Here is an 18,023-nt window from a genome sequence, read left to right as displayed (position 1 = left end):
TCCGGTTTCAGGGCAAATCACTCTACGGAGACAGCCCTCGCAAAAATGACTAATGATCTACTGCTAACGATGGATTCTGATGCGTCATCTATGTTGCTGCTTCTTGATCTTAGCGCTGCTTTCGATACCGTCGATCATAATATTTTATTAGAGCGTATCAAAACACGTATTGGTATGTCAGACTTAGCTTTGTCATGGTTTAACTCTTATCTTACTGACAGGATGCAATGCGTCTCCCATAATAATGTGACCTTGGACTATGTTAAGGTAACGTGCGGAGTTCCTCAGGGTTCGGTTCTTGGCCCTGCACTCTTTAGTATTTACATGCTGCCGCTAGGCGACATCATACGCAAATACGGTGTTAGCTTTCATTGTTATGCTGATGACACCCAACTCTACATGCCCCTAAAGCTGACCAACACGCCGGATTGTAGTCAGCTGGAGGCGTGTCTTAATGAAATTAAACAATGGATGTCCGCTAACTTCTTGCAACTCAACGCCAAGAAAACGGAAATGCTGATTATCGGTCCTGCTAAACACCGACATTTATTTAATTATACCACCTTAACATTTGACAACCAAACAATTACACAAGGCGAATCAGTAAAGAATCTGGGTATTATCTTCGACCCAACTCTCTCGTTTGAATCACACATTAAGAGTGTTACTAAAACGGCCTTCTTTCATCTCCGTAATATCGCTAAAATTCGTTCTATTTTATCCACTAGCGACGCTGAGATCATTATTCATGCGTTCGTTACGTCTCGTCTCGACTACTGTAACGTATTATTTTCGGGTCTCCCTATGTCTAGCATTAAAAAATTACAGTTGGTACAAAATGCGGCTGCTAGACTTTTGACAAGAACAAGAAAGTTTGATCATATTACGCCTATACTGGCTCACCTGCACTGGCTTCCTGTGCACTTAAGATGTGACTTTAAGGTTTTACTACTTACGTATAAAATACTACACGGTCTAGCTCCGTCCTATCTTGTCGATTGCATTGTACCATATGTCCCGGCAAGAAATCTGCGTTGAAAGAACTCCGGCTTATTAGTGATTCCCAGAGCCCAAAAAAAGTCTGCGGGCTATAGAGCGTTTTCTATTCGGGCTCCAGTACTATGGAATGCCCTCCCGGTAACAATTAGAGATGCTACCTCAGTAGAAGCATTTAAGTCCCATCTTAAAACTCATTTGTATACTCTAGCCTTTAAATAGCCCCCCTGTTAGACCAGTTGATCTGCCGTTTCTTTTCTTTTCTCCTCTGCTCCCCTTTTCCTTGAGGGGGGGGGGGGGCACAGGTCCGGTGGCCATGGATGAAGTGCTGGCTGTCCAGAGTCGGGACCCGGGGTGGACCGCTCGCCTGTGCATCGGCTGGGAACATCTCTGCGCTGCTGACCCGTCTCCGCTCGGGATGGTGTCCTGCTGGCCCCACTATGGACTGGACTCTTACTATTATGTTGGATCCACTATGGACTGGACTCTCACAATATTATGTCAGACCCACTCGACATCCATTGCTTTCGGTCACCCCTAGAGGGGGGGGGGTTACCCACATATGCGGTCCTCTCCAAGGTTTCTCATAGTCATTCACATCGACGTCCCACTGGGGTGAGTTTTTCCTTGCCCGTATGTGGGCGTTGTACCGAGGATGTCGTTGTGGCTTGTGCAGCCCTTTGAGACACTTGTGATTTAGGGCTATATAAATAAAGATTGATTGATTGATTGATTGAAATGCTCACATTTGATGGGGCCTGGCACGTTGCAGGTGTGTTCTCTTCACGGATGAATCCCGGTTTTCACAGTTCAGGGCAGATGGCAGACAGCGTGTGTGGCGTCGTGTTGGAGAGCGGTTTGCTGATGTCACCGTTGTGAATCGAGTGGCCCATGGTGGGGTTGGAGTTATGGTATGGGCAGGCGTTATGTTGTGGACAACGAACGCAAATGCATTTCATTGATGGCATTTTGAATGCCGAGAGATACCATGACGAGATCCTGAGGCCCATTGTTATGCCATTCACTCAAGACCATCACCTTATGTTGTAGTATGACAATGCATTGCCCCATGTTGCAAGGATCTGTACACAATTCCTGGAAGCTGAAAACATCCCAGTTCTTGCATGGCCAGCATACTCACCGGACATGTCACCCGTTGAGCATGTTTGGAAAGCTGTGGATCAGCGTATACAACAACATGTTTTAATTCCTGACAATATCTAGCAACATGGCACAGCCAATTGAAGAGTGGACCAACATTCCACAGGCCACAATCACCAACCTGATCAACTCTATGCAAAGGAGATGTGTTGCACTGTGTGAGGCAAATGGTGGCCACACCAGATACTGATTTCTTTTTTTTTTTTTTATGCCTGGTGATAGACTGACACACCCAAACTAGACTGTATTGGATAAATGCTCTGCTTTGTCCCGCCCATCGGGCACCGAGCGTTCTTGGAAGTGAATGGAAAGTGGGCTTGGCCTCGGCTGGCGTGGACGCTCAGCTTTCACATGATGATTGGATGAGGTTGAAGCCCTTTTTTGATTGATAGCAAATTGAGCAATTTTGAAAGTAAATCGCTGCCAGAGCATTTTTCAAGTTCCATTCTGTTGTTCCAAGTTGATAAGGAGAATTTTACAATCCTCCAAATGACGTTTTCTTTGTAAAATCTACCATGGTTAGGAGAACCTTGGCCTAGTTTATATTATACTAGTATGTGTGACGAGTGCGTCCTACCGGTTGTAAATCAGCAGGTCGTGCTCAGCAGGAAAATGGGCCAAATCTAGTCCGTAGGGCTCCCTGATGGCATGCTGCTGGGTCTCCTGAGAAGTTGACAGGGCAAAGGGTAGATAGAAGTCAGGTAGGACATTAAAAGAACATATGCGGTAAATACAGTTGTAGTTAACGCGACTATTTCTAAGAACGAAGCAGCCTCACAACCACGAGTGTTTGTTCTCTCCGTCAACATCCTTTTAAATTAAGCAAAACTAAACACGGGCAGGTGATGATGTTGACAATGTTACCATCTGTCATGTTTTTCCCTCTTCTCTTTCTTTCCCTTTTAAACAAAAGGAGGAGCATTCGCCTGTTTTATTCTGGTACGGAAAGGTAAACAACATAAGACAACTAAGAATGTTAAAAAGTGAGACGCATGAGCGCAACTTTGCATTATAGGATTATCACTCATCGTGAAGAGCAGGGCCTCAAAGATTCATTGAATAAATCACTCATTTTGATAAGAAAAACAGTGTATTTGTTTTCTGTTGCTTTGATGATCCGTTTAATGAGTAAAATACACAAACATTGTTTCCGCAAGACTGCTCCAATAAAGCGCACATGAGAGCGGTGCACCTACAGTGCATTTTGGAAAGTATTCACAGCGCTTCACTATTTCCACATTTTGTTATGTTATAGCCTTATTCCAAAATGGAATACATACATTTTTGACTTCAAATTGTTACACAATAACCAATAATGACAATTTGAATATTTTTTTGGGGGGGGAGATTTTTGCAAATTTATTAAAAAAAAATAATAATATGATATCAAAACTATCCATAACCTTTGCCATGAAGCTCAGGTGCATCCTATTTCAGCTGATCATCCTTGAGATGTTTATACAGCTTAATTGGAGTCCACCTGTGGTAAATTCAGTTGATTGTACACTATTTGGAAAGACACACATCTGTCTATATATAAGGTCATACAGTTGACAGTGCGTAGCAGGGCCCTAGTCAGGGAGGTCACCAAGAACCCGATTAGCTTCAAGCACACCTGTGAAGTGAAAACCATTTCAGGTGACTACCTCTTGAAGCACATCGAAAGAATGCCAAGAGTATGCAAAGCAGTAATCAGAGCAAAGGGTGGCTATTTTGAAGAAACTAGAATATAAAACATGTTTTCAGTTATTTCACCTTTTTTTGTTAAGTACATAACTCCACATGTCTTCATTCATAGTTTTGATGCCTTCAGTGACAATCTACATTTTTGTAAAAATAAAGCAAACACATTGAATGAGGTGTGTGCAAACTTTTGGCCTGTACTCTACATGTAATTTTTTTTATTTGCATAGAGCGCTAAAACAAAACCTTTTTCTCATTGTGAGTAGAATTCTGAGGTTGTAACATAACAGAATGTGAAAAAAATTAAGCACTGGTAATACTTTCCGGATGCACTGTATTGGTGATACAGCTCGGGCTGAGGACGATGTTGCCTTGTGTGTGTGGGTGGGGGGAGCAGCGGAGTGATGTGAGAAGCTCTCGCGCAGGTAGAAGGGCACACAAAACAAAACACTAGTGCAGTTGGGAATGCACCAAAAAACAGTAGTACTGCTAGACAAAACTAACGATAAGAACAAACAGCGATTCACAGTATGTAACAATCCTGCAGTGACAGAATGGTGAAGCTGGCATATAAAGAGAGCTTGAATGACATTGGCAGCAGGTGCGTAGCCTAATCACCAAACACAGGCAGGTGTGGTGAACAGCGCTCAGCAGCAGCAGTCAAGCTACTACAGGACAACACAACCACAGGAAACAGAACAAAACTAGGAGCGCAAAACAGAAAACAAACAGGAAAACCCTCACAAAACCAAAAACAGAAATGAACTGTCACTACAGGTCATGAAAGTTATTTGCAAGACTAACTCCGGATTTCCAACAGATGTATAATGGCTGCTGAATGGTTCCACCACGGTGGCGGACCCAATACGTTTCCCTTCTAGTCAACGTGTTGGTTTCTACCAGCGGTGGACGCCCTGTGCACGGTACCGGTACCGGCACCGCTCCGCCATTCCGCAGACCTGCGCTGGATATACGCAAAGCTTCAATTTGTGCACTTTGCCGCAGCACGCCGGGTCAATTTGGCAAAAATGAGCTTGTGCGAGACAAGAAGTGATGCACAAACACAAAATACATCATAAGGTTTACTTTCAAAATAAAATACTCTGTGTTCAAGGCGGATTGTATTTTGCACCGTGAAATGTCCTAATGGGCGGGGACCGACCTGAAATTAACTTGTGAAAGGTTTCACAATTTCACCCCGTAGACACAGACGATGTTTCTGGAGGTCTAAAATCAAACAATGTTGTTACAGGCATAACCTGGACAGCCATTAGGCGAGCCTGTGTCAAATACGACCTGACATGGGGCGGGAATAAGACTAGGGGTGGTTAGTAGGCGCCGAATAAGAAGTGTGTGAACAAAGTTCACCATGGATGGTGTTACTACTATCGAGTTGCTTGCTACAAATAAATAGTTAAGTTACGTCAGAGCTGTCACAGACATCAGCCAGTGAGTATTGATGGACCGCGAAGCACGGAGACGTTCTGCAACGTTGCTGTTCAGCATCCGTTACGTATCTCGTGGTAACATGGGTTTAAGATCAATTGAAAAATCATTGTTTATTTAAACTATTTTCCCCTCAAAGACTGATTGAGGTCATAAAGTGTGTTTTATTTGATTACTTGATTATTCAATCAAATTAATGGATGGATTACTCGATGACTAAAATACCGTATTTTCCGGACTATAAGGCGCACACTTAAAATCCTTTTTTTGTGCGCCTAATCACCCGGTGCGCCTAATGTACGGAATAATTCTGTTTTTTCTTACCGACTTTGAAGCAATTTTATTTGGTACATGGTGTAATGATAAGTGTGACCGGTAGATGGCAGTCAAACATAAGAAATATGTGTAGACTGCACTATGATGGCACTATAACTCAAGTAAAAGACACCAATATTTTTAATGTTCCATTGAAAATATAGAACATTACATACGATGCTCAAAAATCTTTTGTAGCAATAAAAGCAACAAAGAAGAGACGCTACTCCAGAGGAAGACAGCAGCGAGTGCACCTCCTCCCCCAAGCGAGGAGGCCATATCCAGCTCATCGGAGGATGACTCTGAGGAGGACCGCGATGATGACACCTCTATCTACGACTTTGGTAAGCTATGAAGCCGCACCGCTTGATGTGCTTCAACATACGAGTATTATTATGATGTGTGTATAAGGTAAGACATATTATCTGGCTTTTTATTTCGCAATATTATGCAAAGGCAACTTTTCTTACCTTCTGGTACCTGCTGATCTTTATTTGGGATCTGCATAAAGCCTGAAAAATTGCGCGCGTCCGCCTTTGTAGTCCGTGCCGACAACGTAGTCAATGAGCTCCTTTTTTTTCCCTCTCTCTTCTTGTTATGGTACAGTCATCCTCCGCTGTTGTCATTTCTAATATAAAGTAGTGTAAAGTTCTTACTTATATCTGTCAGTAAACTCGCAATGAAAGCGCTAAAACATACCGGTGTAGTGAGTTTACATTATTCACCCAAGGAACTTTAGTTATTAGAGAGTTCCGGTCGGAAGTTTTTTCACGGGACACATTTTTGGTGTTGTTGTTTCCGGATAAGGAGATGCTGCTCCGTTATTGATTTAAGTAAATTCTGAATGTCATTAAAACAGTTAGCTCCATCTTTTGACACTTTTTCCACTCCCGTCCTTGCACACTACACCGGTACAACAAAGATGACGGGGAGAAGACGCTGCCGAAGGTGAGCTACGTAAATAAGACCGCCCACAAAATGACGCATCCGGAAGCAACTGTCAGAAAGCGGCTTGAAGATGATCTGTAAAACATAATCTAAGCAACATTTTGACCAAAGAACCACCATTACATGTTATGTAGAACACAAGGAAGTGTTTTCAATTTAGAAAAAATAATAATAATATGACTCCTTTAATGCGTCCTATATATGAAAAAAGATCAAAAATAGACCATTCATCTGCAGTGCGCCTTATAATCCAGTGCACCCTATGGTCCGGAAAATACGGTAATCGATAGCTGCAGCCCGAATGAAAAGGATTTTCACAACAATATGACAGCTAAAAATGACTTTAGTTATAAAGTGCCTGTGCAGTTGCAGTTTTTATGATGGGGACAATCCAAACAATTGATTAGTAGAAAAGTGTCCGTAATGACTTGTGTTCGACCTAACGAGGTTTCACTGCATAGAAAACATCTTTAGTTATTAGAAATGATGGCCTATGGAAAATAATCGCTTGCATTATGAACAATCCCACTCTGCCTCAATAAATTTCAAGAGACCAGAAAGATCTTGTTATGTAATATTGCGCACGCACACAGGCACGCACACACACGCGCAAGCACACACACACGCACACAATTATTCTCTCCACTGTTTTTTGCCATGGCAGCAAAAATGTTTAACATAATGCATTAAATTGTTATTATATTTGTATTGATCTGCCTTGCCAGGAGGAGAGACCGAAGAGTCAGGGTGTTCTCGGACCGTGTCCAACAAACTACAGCTGTGAACACACTTGCAGTCCGACACAATCCCAAAAACAAACACACAGCCTCTCTCGAACAGAAACGTGCACACACACACAAACGCACACACGCGCACTAACAAACACACACACGCACGCACGCACGCACGCACGCACGGACCTGCACAAATCTTTTTTTGTGCACATGTAAGCTGATGTACTCCCATATGGAGGTGGAATATGAAATGAACATGTATAATTACATGGCAAACACAGTAATGATCTGACGTTTAAATATTTCAACAGTGTTGTGTACTTCAGGCTCCCCGGGCAATCTGCTGTGAGGGTACGGGCTTTGAGGCAGCGACACGAGACCCATGTGAGCGAGGCGGTGTGCGCCAACACGTGAGAGTCAAATGTCCAAAACGTATACAAGACTGACCAAGGGAGAAAAACTGAGCAAAAACACACACACACACACACACACACACACACACATTTTGTATATATATACAGTATATATATATATATATATATATATATATATATATATATAGTATATATATATATATATATACACACACATACATACATACATATATATACATATATACCTGTATATATATATATAGTATATATATATATATATATACACATACATACATATATATACATATATACCTGTATATATATATATATATATATATATATATATATATATATATATGTGTATGTATATATATATATACATATATATATATATATATATGTGTATGTATATATGTGTATGTATATATATACATATATATATATATATATATATATATACATATATACATATATATATATATATATATATATATATATATATATATATATATATAAATAATATTTAAAACATTTTTTTTGTACATTCCAGATTTAGTATTGCTCAGGAACATCAGCTACAGTAAAACATTACCACAGACTATGCTTAGTATAGCTTAGTTTTACCTTTGAAAAAAAAAAATACTAACACCACTATTGAAAAAATGTGCCCCGATCTACAATTCACATCAGGCGCAGTACAGGATGTATCCTGTTTGTGTTTGCTAATAACTATGTACTGCTTTAGCATTAGGTGTTGCTACTGAAATCTTTGTGCAAACTTTGACGCAGGCTCTATATAGGATTATCGCAAAATCCAAAAACAGACGCTATCATGCGCCACATCTTGCTTTATTGTGTCCTATTTATTAACCGGAGGCAATACCTGGATCTTTGAAGAGTAATAATATTGCAAGAATTGTCATAATAACAAACAAATAGTTAATGGATTTCAAGGCAAGGACTACCTCTTGGGCGCGGCTGCTCTCTCCGCCATCTGTATGAAGTTTGATTGGGGTGGAGCGCTGAGAGACAGAGGTGTCATCATCGCGGTCCTCCTCAGAGTCATCCTCCGATGAGCTGGATATGGCCTCCTCGCTTGGGGGAGGAGGTGCACTCGCTGCTGTCTTCCTCTGGAGTAGCGTCTCTTCTTTGTTGCTTTTATTGCTACAAACAAACAACAAAATTACATGTAATACGAATATTTATTGTTTAACATTAAAGGTCCCCTGTAATGCAGAATATACTTTTTTGTGTCCATCTCAAGGGAATGTGTGTCACTCAAGTCTGTTTATTATCACCAAACGTGTGAAAAATCTATAATTTCCCTCACTTGGCACTCACAAACCTTTTCAAGACATAATAAAAAGTAGGTAGGAATGTCCCGATCTGATATTTGGATCAGATCGGCCGCCGATATTTGCAAAAAAATGTGTATCGGCAAGGCATGGGAAAATGCCGATCCAGATCCAATTTAAAAAAATTACTCCGGTCCGTGTTTTCCAACGCAACGATTTAAATAATACATTCCACTTTTCTGCTGCTCCCTAATTTCCGTTCCGCATTTTCCAGCACACCTTCAACACATCTATTCGGTGCCACACGCCCACACCATCAAAATGCCGGGGCAAACATTTCCAGATCAACACTGTATGAAAAAAATAGTGATTTTTTTAGTTGTGATTTCCTTCTCTGCATGAAAGTTTAAAAGTAGCATATATTAATGCAGTATGAAGAAGAATGTTTTAATGTAGACACATAGAATCATCATACTGCTGTGATTATATGCATCAAGTGTTCATTCAAGGCTAAGGCAAAATATTGAGATATATATCGTGTATCGCAATATGGCCTTAAAATATCGCAATATTAAAAAAAGGCCATATCGCCCAGCCCTAGTTCAATGATGCCATTTCTGTTTGTCATGTATAAATTTGTCTATTTTGTGTTTATCCTTGAATAAACAGGTCAGTTTCTTGTTACCAACCATTGTGTATTATTCAAACTCCCCTAATTCAGCTGGCTAGTTGTTATCAAGAGTACTAAAACCCTTTTCAACATGATTCTGACAACTAAGTAGGCTAAATAACTTTAAACTTTAATACATGCTCGGATAGGCCAGTATCGGTCAGTATCGGTATCGGATCGGAAGTGCAAAAACAACATCGGTATCGGATCGGAAGTGCAAAAACCTGGATCGGGACATCCCTAGTAGTAGGGCTTTCTAAACACACTTTTTAACCGTCTAAATTACGCTTGAAGGGTAGAATTTGGATAACACACTTTATAAAGTACTTCAGCCTTCGTATTTTGTAGTAATCCCTCCCAAAGGTTAGATGAAAATTGTTATGGTTATCCATCCATCCATTTTTCTACCGCTTATTCCCTTTGGGGTCGCGGGGGGCGCTGGAGCCTATCTCAGCTACAATCGGGCGGAAGGCGGGGTACACCCCGGACAAGTCGCCACCTCATCGCAGGGCCAACCGATAGACGGACAACATTCACACTCACATTCACACACTAGGGCCAATTTAGTGTTGCCAATCAATGTATTAGTTTATTTCGAACAACCATATAGTTACAATATGGTACATCATATATTTCCAGTTTCTCATTACAGCATGTCCAAAAAAAGAGTAGGAACACGCAAAGCTAGCACAATTGTTTGTTCACTTACTGTACTCAATCTGTTAAACAAATAAATAAGTAGATGAATGAACGAGTAAATAAATATATAAAAAATAAAATTATCAAAAATAAATATCAATCAATCAATCAATCAAAGTTTATTTATATAGCCCTAAATCACGAGTGTCTCAAAGGGCTGCACAAGCCACAACGACATCCTCGGCTCAGATCCCACATGTTATAAATATATAAATAGTTAAGTAAAATGAATGGATGGAAGTTTTAATTCACATAATGAGATGAATAAAATGATCTCTATTTTCGATAAGGGTCAAGATGTTTATAAGGATTCTTCTTCCTTTATTCCATAAGAAATAATGTAAATCCAATTGTTCAGTTCCAGACACTCAAAAATATTAACACAGAGCAAATTTTACAGGGAATAATTAAAGTTTTACATGCAGAAAAAGATAAATTACGAATTACATGGGTAAATTAACATTTAACAATAGTATCTCACCTTTTTATTAAAGTGCTAGCACACACAACTTTTTTGGCTCCATAGTGTATTGTTTTGCAATCATACTCCAAAAAAAGCACAGAGACTGAATCACCAAAACATAAGATTCTTTGTTTGGTGATTCAGTGGAATAATACATTGGCAAAGTGTAATGTTTACGAAAACCGAGGTAAAAGTTTGACAAACATTTTTGTTGAAAATCGAAACGTACAATCGAGGCATGCCAAAAAAAGAGGTTTTGATTGATTGATTGAGACTTTTATTAGTAGGTTGCACAGTGAAGTACATATTCCGTACAATTGACCACTAAATGGTAACACCCGAATAAGTTTTTCAACTTGTTTAAGTCGGGGTCCACTCTACACTATTGTGAGACCTCTGAGACTTGTTTTAAACAGTCTATTATGAGACCATCAAGGCGCAAATAAAGATATTGTTTGTATGTATAAACAGGTTAGCGCTACAACAATTAGTCAAACTACTCATTTGGTTGCTGGACAGATAATTAATCTATAACTATTTCATATTTGATAAAAGCAGTGAGTCATTTTTCAAGCAAAATGTTTTTCAGCTTTTCCAAATAGATTAGGAGTAAAACCTATCCATCATGTAAACAGCCACATGTTTTGGCTCGCAAGCTAAAAATGCAACCACAATGTATCCCACTTGGCATCCTCCAGTGGTTTACAGTCGTCCCTCGTTTATCACGGTTAATTTGGTACTGTAAATGAAGCGAATATTTTTATAGTTAAGACTTTTTGCAACCTGAGTTTTTTAAACAATATTTGAGCCCTCTTAATATTAAATAATAGCCATATAGTCACTTTTACACTCGTTTCACCCAATATAGTAGCCTTGAGTGCGTTCTACTGTAGATTGCAGTACTCACCACTCGCCCGGATGAACCTCCAAGCCTCACTGCTATGGCCGTCGCCCGGCGACTAAAACACGGCCACAATATGAAAATAGGTGTGTCTTGTGTTGTTATTCCCGTAGCTCATGCCAAAGCTGTGTTATTGCTGTCGAACATGATGTGCATCTTGAATTAAGAGAGTTAATCTCTACTTTGTTCGGATATGTTGATAGCTGATAGCATTCTTAGTTAGCCTGAAGTGCTGCGCCGATCGCTTGATGCTCTGTCCGTTCTACTTTGATATTAGTCGCAAATATGGAGATGTGTTATTGATGACGCAGGAGTTAAAGATAGCGTTAAAGTTAAAGTATCACTGATAGTCATACACACACTAGGTGTGGTGAAATTACCCTCTGCATTTGACCCATCCCCTTGTTCCACCCCCTGGGAGGTGAGGGGAGCAGTGAGCAGCAGCAGTGGCTGTGCTCGGGAATCATTTTGGTGATTTAACCCCCAATTCCAACTCTTGATGCTGAGTGCCAAGCAGGGAGGTAATGGGTCCCAATTTTATAGTCTTTGGTATGACTCGGCCAGGGTTTGAACTCACGACCTACCGATCTCAGGGCGGACACTTTAACCACAAGGCCACTGAGCAGGTTTTAAAGATAACATGCACCAAAAAGTTAGCTTAAACCACCTGTCTCAATCGGAAGGAATTTTTGATCCGAAAGTGTGTGATCGGGTCAGAATATTCCAAATGGCGTGTTTACATGAAGCATTTTAGTCTGTTTAGGCTTTGAATCCGATTAATTGTATTCATGTACACATAGGTAGCGACTCCCTACTTAACATTAAATCATAAAAATAAAAGCAGTACAGAACCCTGGAAAGGGCCCCCAGTTGATCATGGAGCTCAAGGTCATTAGGTTTCCATTCTAAAAGGAGGCTTGCAATAATGAAATGTATAACCATAATCTATTACAGGAAAGGGCATTTAAGTTCCCAGCAGGTGGAACTAGTGCTGACATCAGACTAGGAAGACAAGGTAAGGACAGCATTACCAATTGTGCAGGTCGCACCAGGGCACAGTGACATGGAACTTTTAATTTAAGGAGGGAAAGTAACAACAAAACACGACTATTATGAAGACGGAGACTTACGCCAGCATTGATTTCCCCGTCTCCTCTGGCTTGCGGACAGTGAAAGGGCTCGGATCCACTCCAACTGTTTTAGGCATGAACTCCCTTAATGGAGAGCAGATGAATGAAGGGAAAAACCCATTAGACACTTCAAAGAGACCCCAAACACATCAACAGGTGTTACACACCTTGCAGAGTTAGTCATAGCTATGCAGAAGGTGTCGTCGAAGGAGGTCAGCTCGTAAGGCTTGAAGAACTCTGTGTAGATGTCCGTGCTCTCATCAAAATGGTTCACTCGCTTGACTGTCACCTTCTTCATGGTTTCTTCACAAGGGACTATAGGAACCAAAACAGCCATATACATATAAAGACTGTTTATGCAGTAGTTTGTTTTAAAGCCACAATGTAAACTACCAGGCACTCCCATATGTTTATGTACCATTGTGTACCATTGTTGGACAAATCAAACAGGTTCCAACAATGAGGTAAAGTTATGCAAATGTTAAAAGATGGTAACATCTTTTTTAGTTCATTAAAATTGGGACCAATACTAACCCCTGTTGACATCTCAAGTACTGTTACAAACACAAACATTTTTTAATTTGATCCAAATAAAACTAACAACATATTCCTTGGCGTATGTTTCCTGTCAAGCAATACTTCCTATAATTCATGGTCTTTATGATAGCATCATAGCATATCCTAGTAATCCCCAGGAATGCTTTGATACGTGCTTTGAGGCTTTGCTCTATTTTTGCGTTAACTTTCTAAGAGCCAGCGTCCTCTGCAGTAATGTTGTGTCATTCGCGAACGATTCGTTCGAACGAACAAATCTTTTGAGTGAACGTACTGAACCGAATCACTTCATGAATTGATTCGTTCCTTTCTCAGTTCAGTTGAGCTCCGCCGCGACCATGCCGGTATGAGTGGAACTGGCGCATTCTGTGACTCACTGAACCCTCGGCGTCGGCGAACGACGCAGCCAGCTACTCATCATGGGGGCGGGGGGAGGGACTGAGCGAACGATTCGTTCACCGCGGATTAACAACATGAATAACTCAGTAATCAACTGTGTCACGGAGGAGGACGTCACATTGAGGCTCTCGTTCAGTCACTGTGCGCGTCGTTCATTGGGTGCTGAGGGCTTGTGTCGTTCGCGAACTGACACACACCGAGATCTGCCGCTGGGGAAGCTGTTACTGACTGACTCATGATTCGCCGACCTGCACAGAGAACTGCTGTTGCAGAAGTGATTCAGGTTCGCGTACTGAACTGTGCTGACTGTGGCGCTGTGTCAGTCACTCACTGCCTGGTGTACTGCATGCACAGAGCTGTGTAGGGACTCGCGTTCACCCTATTTGCTGCTTCTCCCGCGAATGTCTGCACTGTACTGTACTACGCACGCCCCTCCTATTTTTTTTTTTGGGGGGGGGGGGGGTGAACACATTTTTTGAACGACTCAATTTAAGGAACTGATTCTAGTGATTAAGTACAGTCAAAAGAACTGCCGATCCCATCACTACTCCGCAGTCGACATTTGTTTTTGGTCTATTTCTTTTGTCAGAGTTGCACATTTCGGAAAACAATTGCCCTATTTTGCAAAACACAGATTCTCAGTATGTTAAAATGTCCCGTATTATGCAAAAGTATGTTCTACTAGTAGCATGGGGCTACCTTGGTTTTCGTACAGCCCACTTTTCGTATGACTCTGTGTTTTATGAAAATTAGCCAAATCATTGCTCTTCTTTTTGGAAAAGTTTCGTACACGGCCAAACATTGCATGTAACAAAGTAGTCAGTGTGCCCATGTATACTTCCCTGACTGACTGTAATGCTAGAACTACTGCTCAGATAGCTATGCGAGTGTTGCTAACGCTTGTGATTTCGTACACGTCTATTACGGCCAAACACTGTGCTTAACAAACTAGCAAGTTTGCCCACATATCATTCTCTGACTGTCATGTTAGCACTGCCGCTTACATTGCTTTGCTAATGTTGCTAACACTTGTTCTTTACCGCCCTGGGACTAATTTAATATAAAATCGAAAAATACTATAATTTGGGACTTTAAGTTTGAAGCAATACATTGCATTCACACAAGATTAATCTAACCCCAGATATCCAGATGTGTTCAGTATTTACTGTATATGAAAATTTTTGAGAATTACTATACATAATAGAGGTATAACAGCAGGGCAGGTTTTAGTACAGCTCTCGGTTTGGTTCATTTTCGCTACAGTAAGGGGAACAAAATACAAAACATTTACCGCTTAGCTTTTTGTTTAAGAATTTGAAAATTAAACATAAAAAAATGACAATGCACTGGCAGTAAATAATTTAATAACTCAAATTCTCAAATAAAAGATAGAAATATATAGTATACATATGGCAGACATAAAAATTAAGGATGTGGGGGGGGCCTTTAATATATGTTTTGCATTAAAGATGCTAAAACCATTCCAATGTCAACGCCATATGCATATATAAGCATATATATGTTATGTGTTACAGGTGACGAAGCAAATTTAATGGCATTAATAACAAATTGTATTTTTAGAATACACTGCGGGACAATAAAAAACAAGCTGTTTGTCAAGACTGGCCTCTGGGCATTAGTAGATGCAGTGTACTGTCACACCCCTAATATATAATTTTACATTAATAGTTTTCAGACACTTACTTGACTATTGCTTTATAGAGACAGATAGATATTTCAATTCCAAACTAGATTGTATCTAAAGGGGGCCTCTAATGCTGCAAACAATGTCTTTTTTTTTTTACAGCTTTGGATGTAAAAACTATGTCTACAGGTAAAATTCCCCCTCAAAATACACACAGTAGTAATTCTAGGTTGTTTTCTAACGAGTTTCAGCACATTTTGGAACACCACCTATATCTCCAAAATGTCCGCCTGCTGACGCCACCTACAGAAGACTGGAGGCAATTTCATATTACGTAGTAGGTGTTTTGGTAGCATCGTCATCCCGAATCACGTTATTTGCAAACACAATTTGCAAATATGCCTGCCTTATGTATTGGTGCAGGTTGTTGCAATACAGCTAAGGAAGAGGTCAGCCTGCATACATTTCCAAATGAAGGGAATATGAGGAAGGTATGGACCTCTACAGTCGAATTGACTCGCGCAAAATGGGATGTGTAATTTGCAGCGATGATTTTAATAAGTCTGATTTTAAAAAAAGGTTTTGGTTGGAGGTTGTATGGAAAAAATCTAAGAGACTTAAGCCAAATGCGATACCAAAATTCGGGAGCATCCTCAAAGAGAGAAAGACTAGGTCAGAACTTGCGGAAAAACGGAGAAAGGAGAGAAAAAGAAGATATGCCGCTTGTATCTAATTTTGCATCCTCTTATACTGATGTTTTCTTCAAGATGCTTAAGGAAATTATGAAAGATGAGGAAACACAAGCTATGGTCTATGGAAAAACAGGGAAGTCCAGAAATGGCAATTTTTTTATATTTATTTTTTGCTCATTATTATAATCACATCAGTTTTTAAATAATCATGGACAAGGACAACAAAAACATGCAATTCAGAGATGAAAATAATAGTTTACAATCCTTTATTTTGCCTATGCTGGGAAATGGGCTTCACTCCTATTGATGACGTCACACCAAGAGGGGGCGGCATATAGAGTCTGGCGATGGAAAGGGGGCGTTCCAAGTACAGTTAGTTATCTAGCCATTACTCAAAAACAAATTGATATTATGGGAAATGACTGCCAGCTTTATTTTCAGGAGAAAACAATACATAAAGAGAAGTCGTTAGTTAAATTTTGGTCATCTGGGCGTTATGGTTTCTTTAAAGTTAAAGCATACTTGCCAACCTTGAGACCTCCGATTTCGGGAGGTGGAGGGTGAGGGGTGGGGGGCGTGATCGGGGGTGGGGCGTGGTTGGGGGCGTGGTTAAGATATATATATATATATATATATATATATATATATATAGAAATACTTGACTTTCAGCGAATTCTAGCTATATATATATATATATATGTATGTGTGGGAAAAAAAATCACAAGACTATTTCATCTCTACAGGCCTGTTTCATGAGGGTTACCCTCAATCATCAGGAGATTTTAATGGGAGCATTCGCATATCATGGTTTATATAGGGCACAGAGTGGGTGGGTACAGGCTGGCGTAGGGGCGTGGTGATTGGCTCATGTGTTACCTAGGAGGTGTTTCCGTCTATGGCGGCATGCTGTTACAATTTCGCTGCGCTTGTTGAGGGATGACAGGTCTGGACGGTAAATAATAAACAGTTTCTCTTTCAAGCATAGGTTGCATCTTTTATTACCACTATTGTAAGGTGTGCTGGATGCAAGAATTTGCCATGTTATTGAATATTCAACATTATTGTCTTTGAGGTCCCAAATGTGTTTGCTGAGTTCTGTGGTATTTCGCAGGTTTTTGTTCCTGAAAGAAGCCTTGTGATTGTTCCATCTGGTTTTGAATTCTCCCTCGGTTAATCCTACATATGTGTCGGATGTGTTAATGTCCTTGCGTATTACCTTAGATTGGTAGACAACTGATGTTTGTAAGCACCCCCCGTTGAGAGGGCAATCAGGTTTCTTTCGACAGTTACAGCCTTTGTTGGTTTTGGAGTCGCTCTGTCTGGGGGCCGACGGCTCATTTGCAATTGTTTTGTTGTGGTTTGAGATGATTTGTCGTATATTGTTCATGCAGCTGTAGCTCAATTTAATGTTGTTCTTGTTGAATACTTTTCTTAGGGTGTTGTCTTTGGGAAAGTGTTTGTCAATCAGATTGAGGAATTTGTGTCCAATGTTAGTTGAGACGTTTTTGCTGTATGGGGGGTTGTACCAGATGATGTCGTTTCGTTTTCTGTTCTTTTTTGGCTGGTTTCCTGGCGTGGGTTCATAGGTGAGGGTGAAATTGTATCCGCTTTCATCAAGGGCTTTTTGGTACGGGGGGGTTGCTTGGTCAAATTCAGCTTTGCTAGATGACAGCATCGATAGCCTTTTATTGATTCCGGTAGGTATTCTTTTCGTGGTGGTGGGTGGGTGGTTGCTGTCATGGTGCACGTATTGGAGTGTTGTGTTGGGTTTCGTGAATGGTTGGTAGATGGTATTTCTCAGGTTGAAAGTGACGTCAAGGAAGTTGACGGTTTGCTTGTTGGCTTCAATCGTGATCCGTAGGCCGTTCTCTTTGAAAATTTGGCATATGCGCTTCTTGGTATTCTCGCTGCTCCTTG

General features: G+C 40.5%; 1 protein-coding gene across 1 annotated transcript in view; it reads right to left on the bottom strand.

Annotated features, from left to right (window-relative positions):
• The window catches only part of fig4a (FIG4 phosphoinositide 5-phosphatase a), a 106,799-nt gene that overhangs the window by 27,788 nt on the left and 60,988 nt on the right, over positions 1–18,023 (bottom strand). Inside the window, exons 19-22 of the mRNA XM_061929907.2 lie at positions 12,983–13,130; positions 12,816–12,899; positions 8,623–8,821; positions 2,735–2,820 (exon numbers count right to left, since the gene is read on the bottom strand). Of these exons, the coding sequence (XP_061785891.2) occupies positions 2,735–2,820; positions 8,623–8,821; positions 12,816–12,899; positions 12,983–13,130 (517 nt within the window). The remainder of the gene's footprint in view (positions 1–2,734; positions 2,821–8,622; positions 8,822–12,815; positions 12,900–12,982; positions 13,131–18,023) is intronic.

This window comes from Nerophis lumbriciformis, linkage group LG34 (genome assembly GCF_033978685.3).
Source record: "Nerophis lumbriciformis linkage group LG34, RoL_Nlum_v2.1, whole genome shotgun sequence".
Classification (NCBI taxonomy): domain Eukaryota; kingdom Metazoa; phylum Chordata; class Actinopteri; order Syngnathiformes; family Syngnathidae; genus Nerophis; species Nerophis lumbriciformis.
Note: the sequence above shows the minus strand (reverse complement) of the source record. Positions and strands in the feature narration are given on the sequence as shown.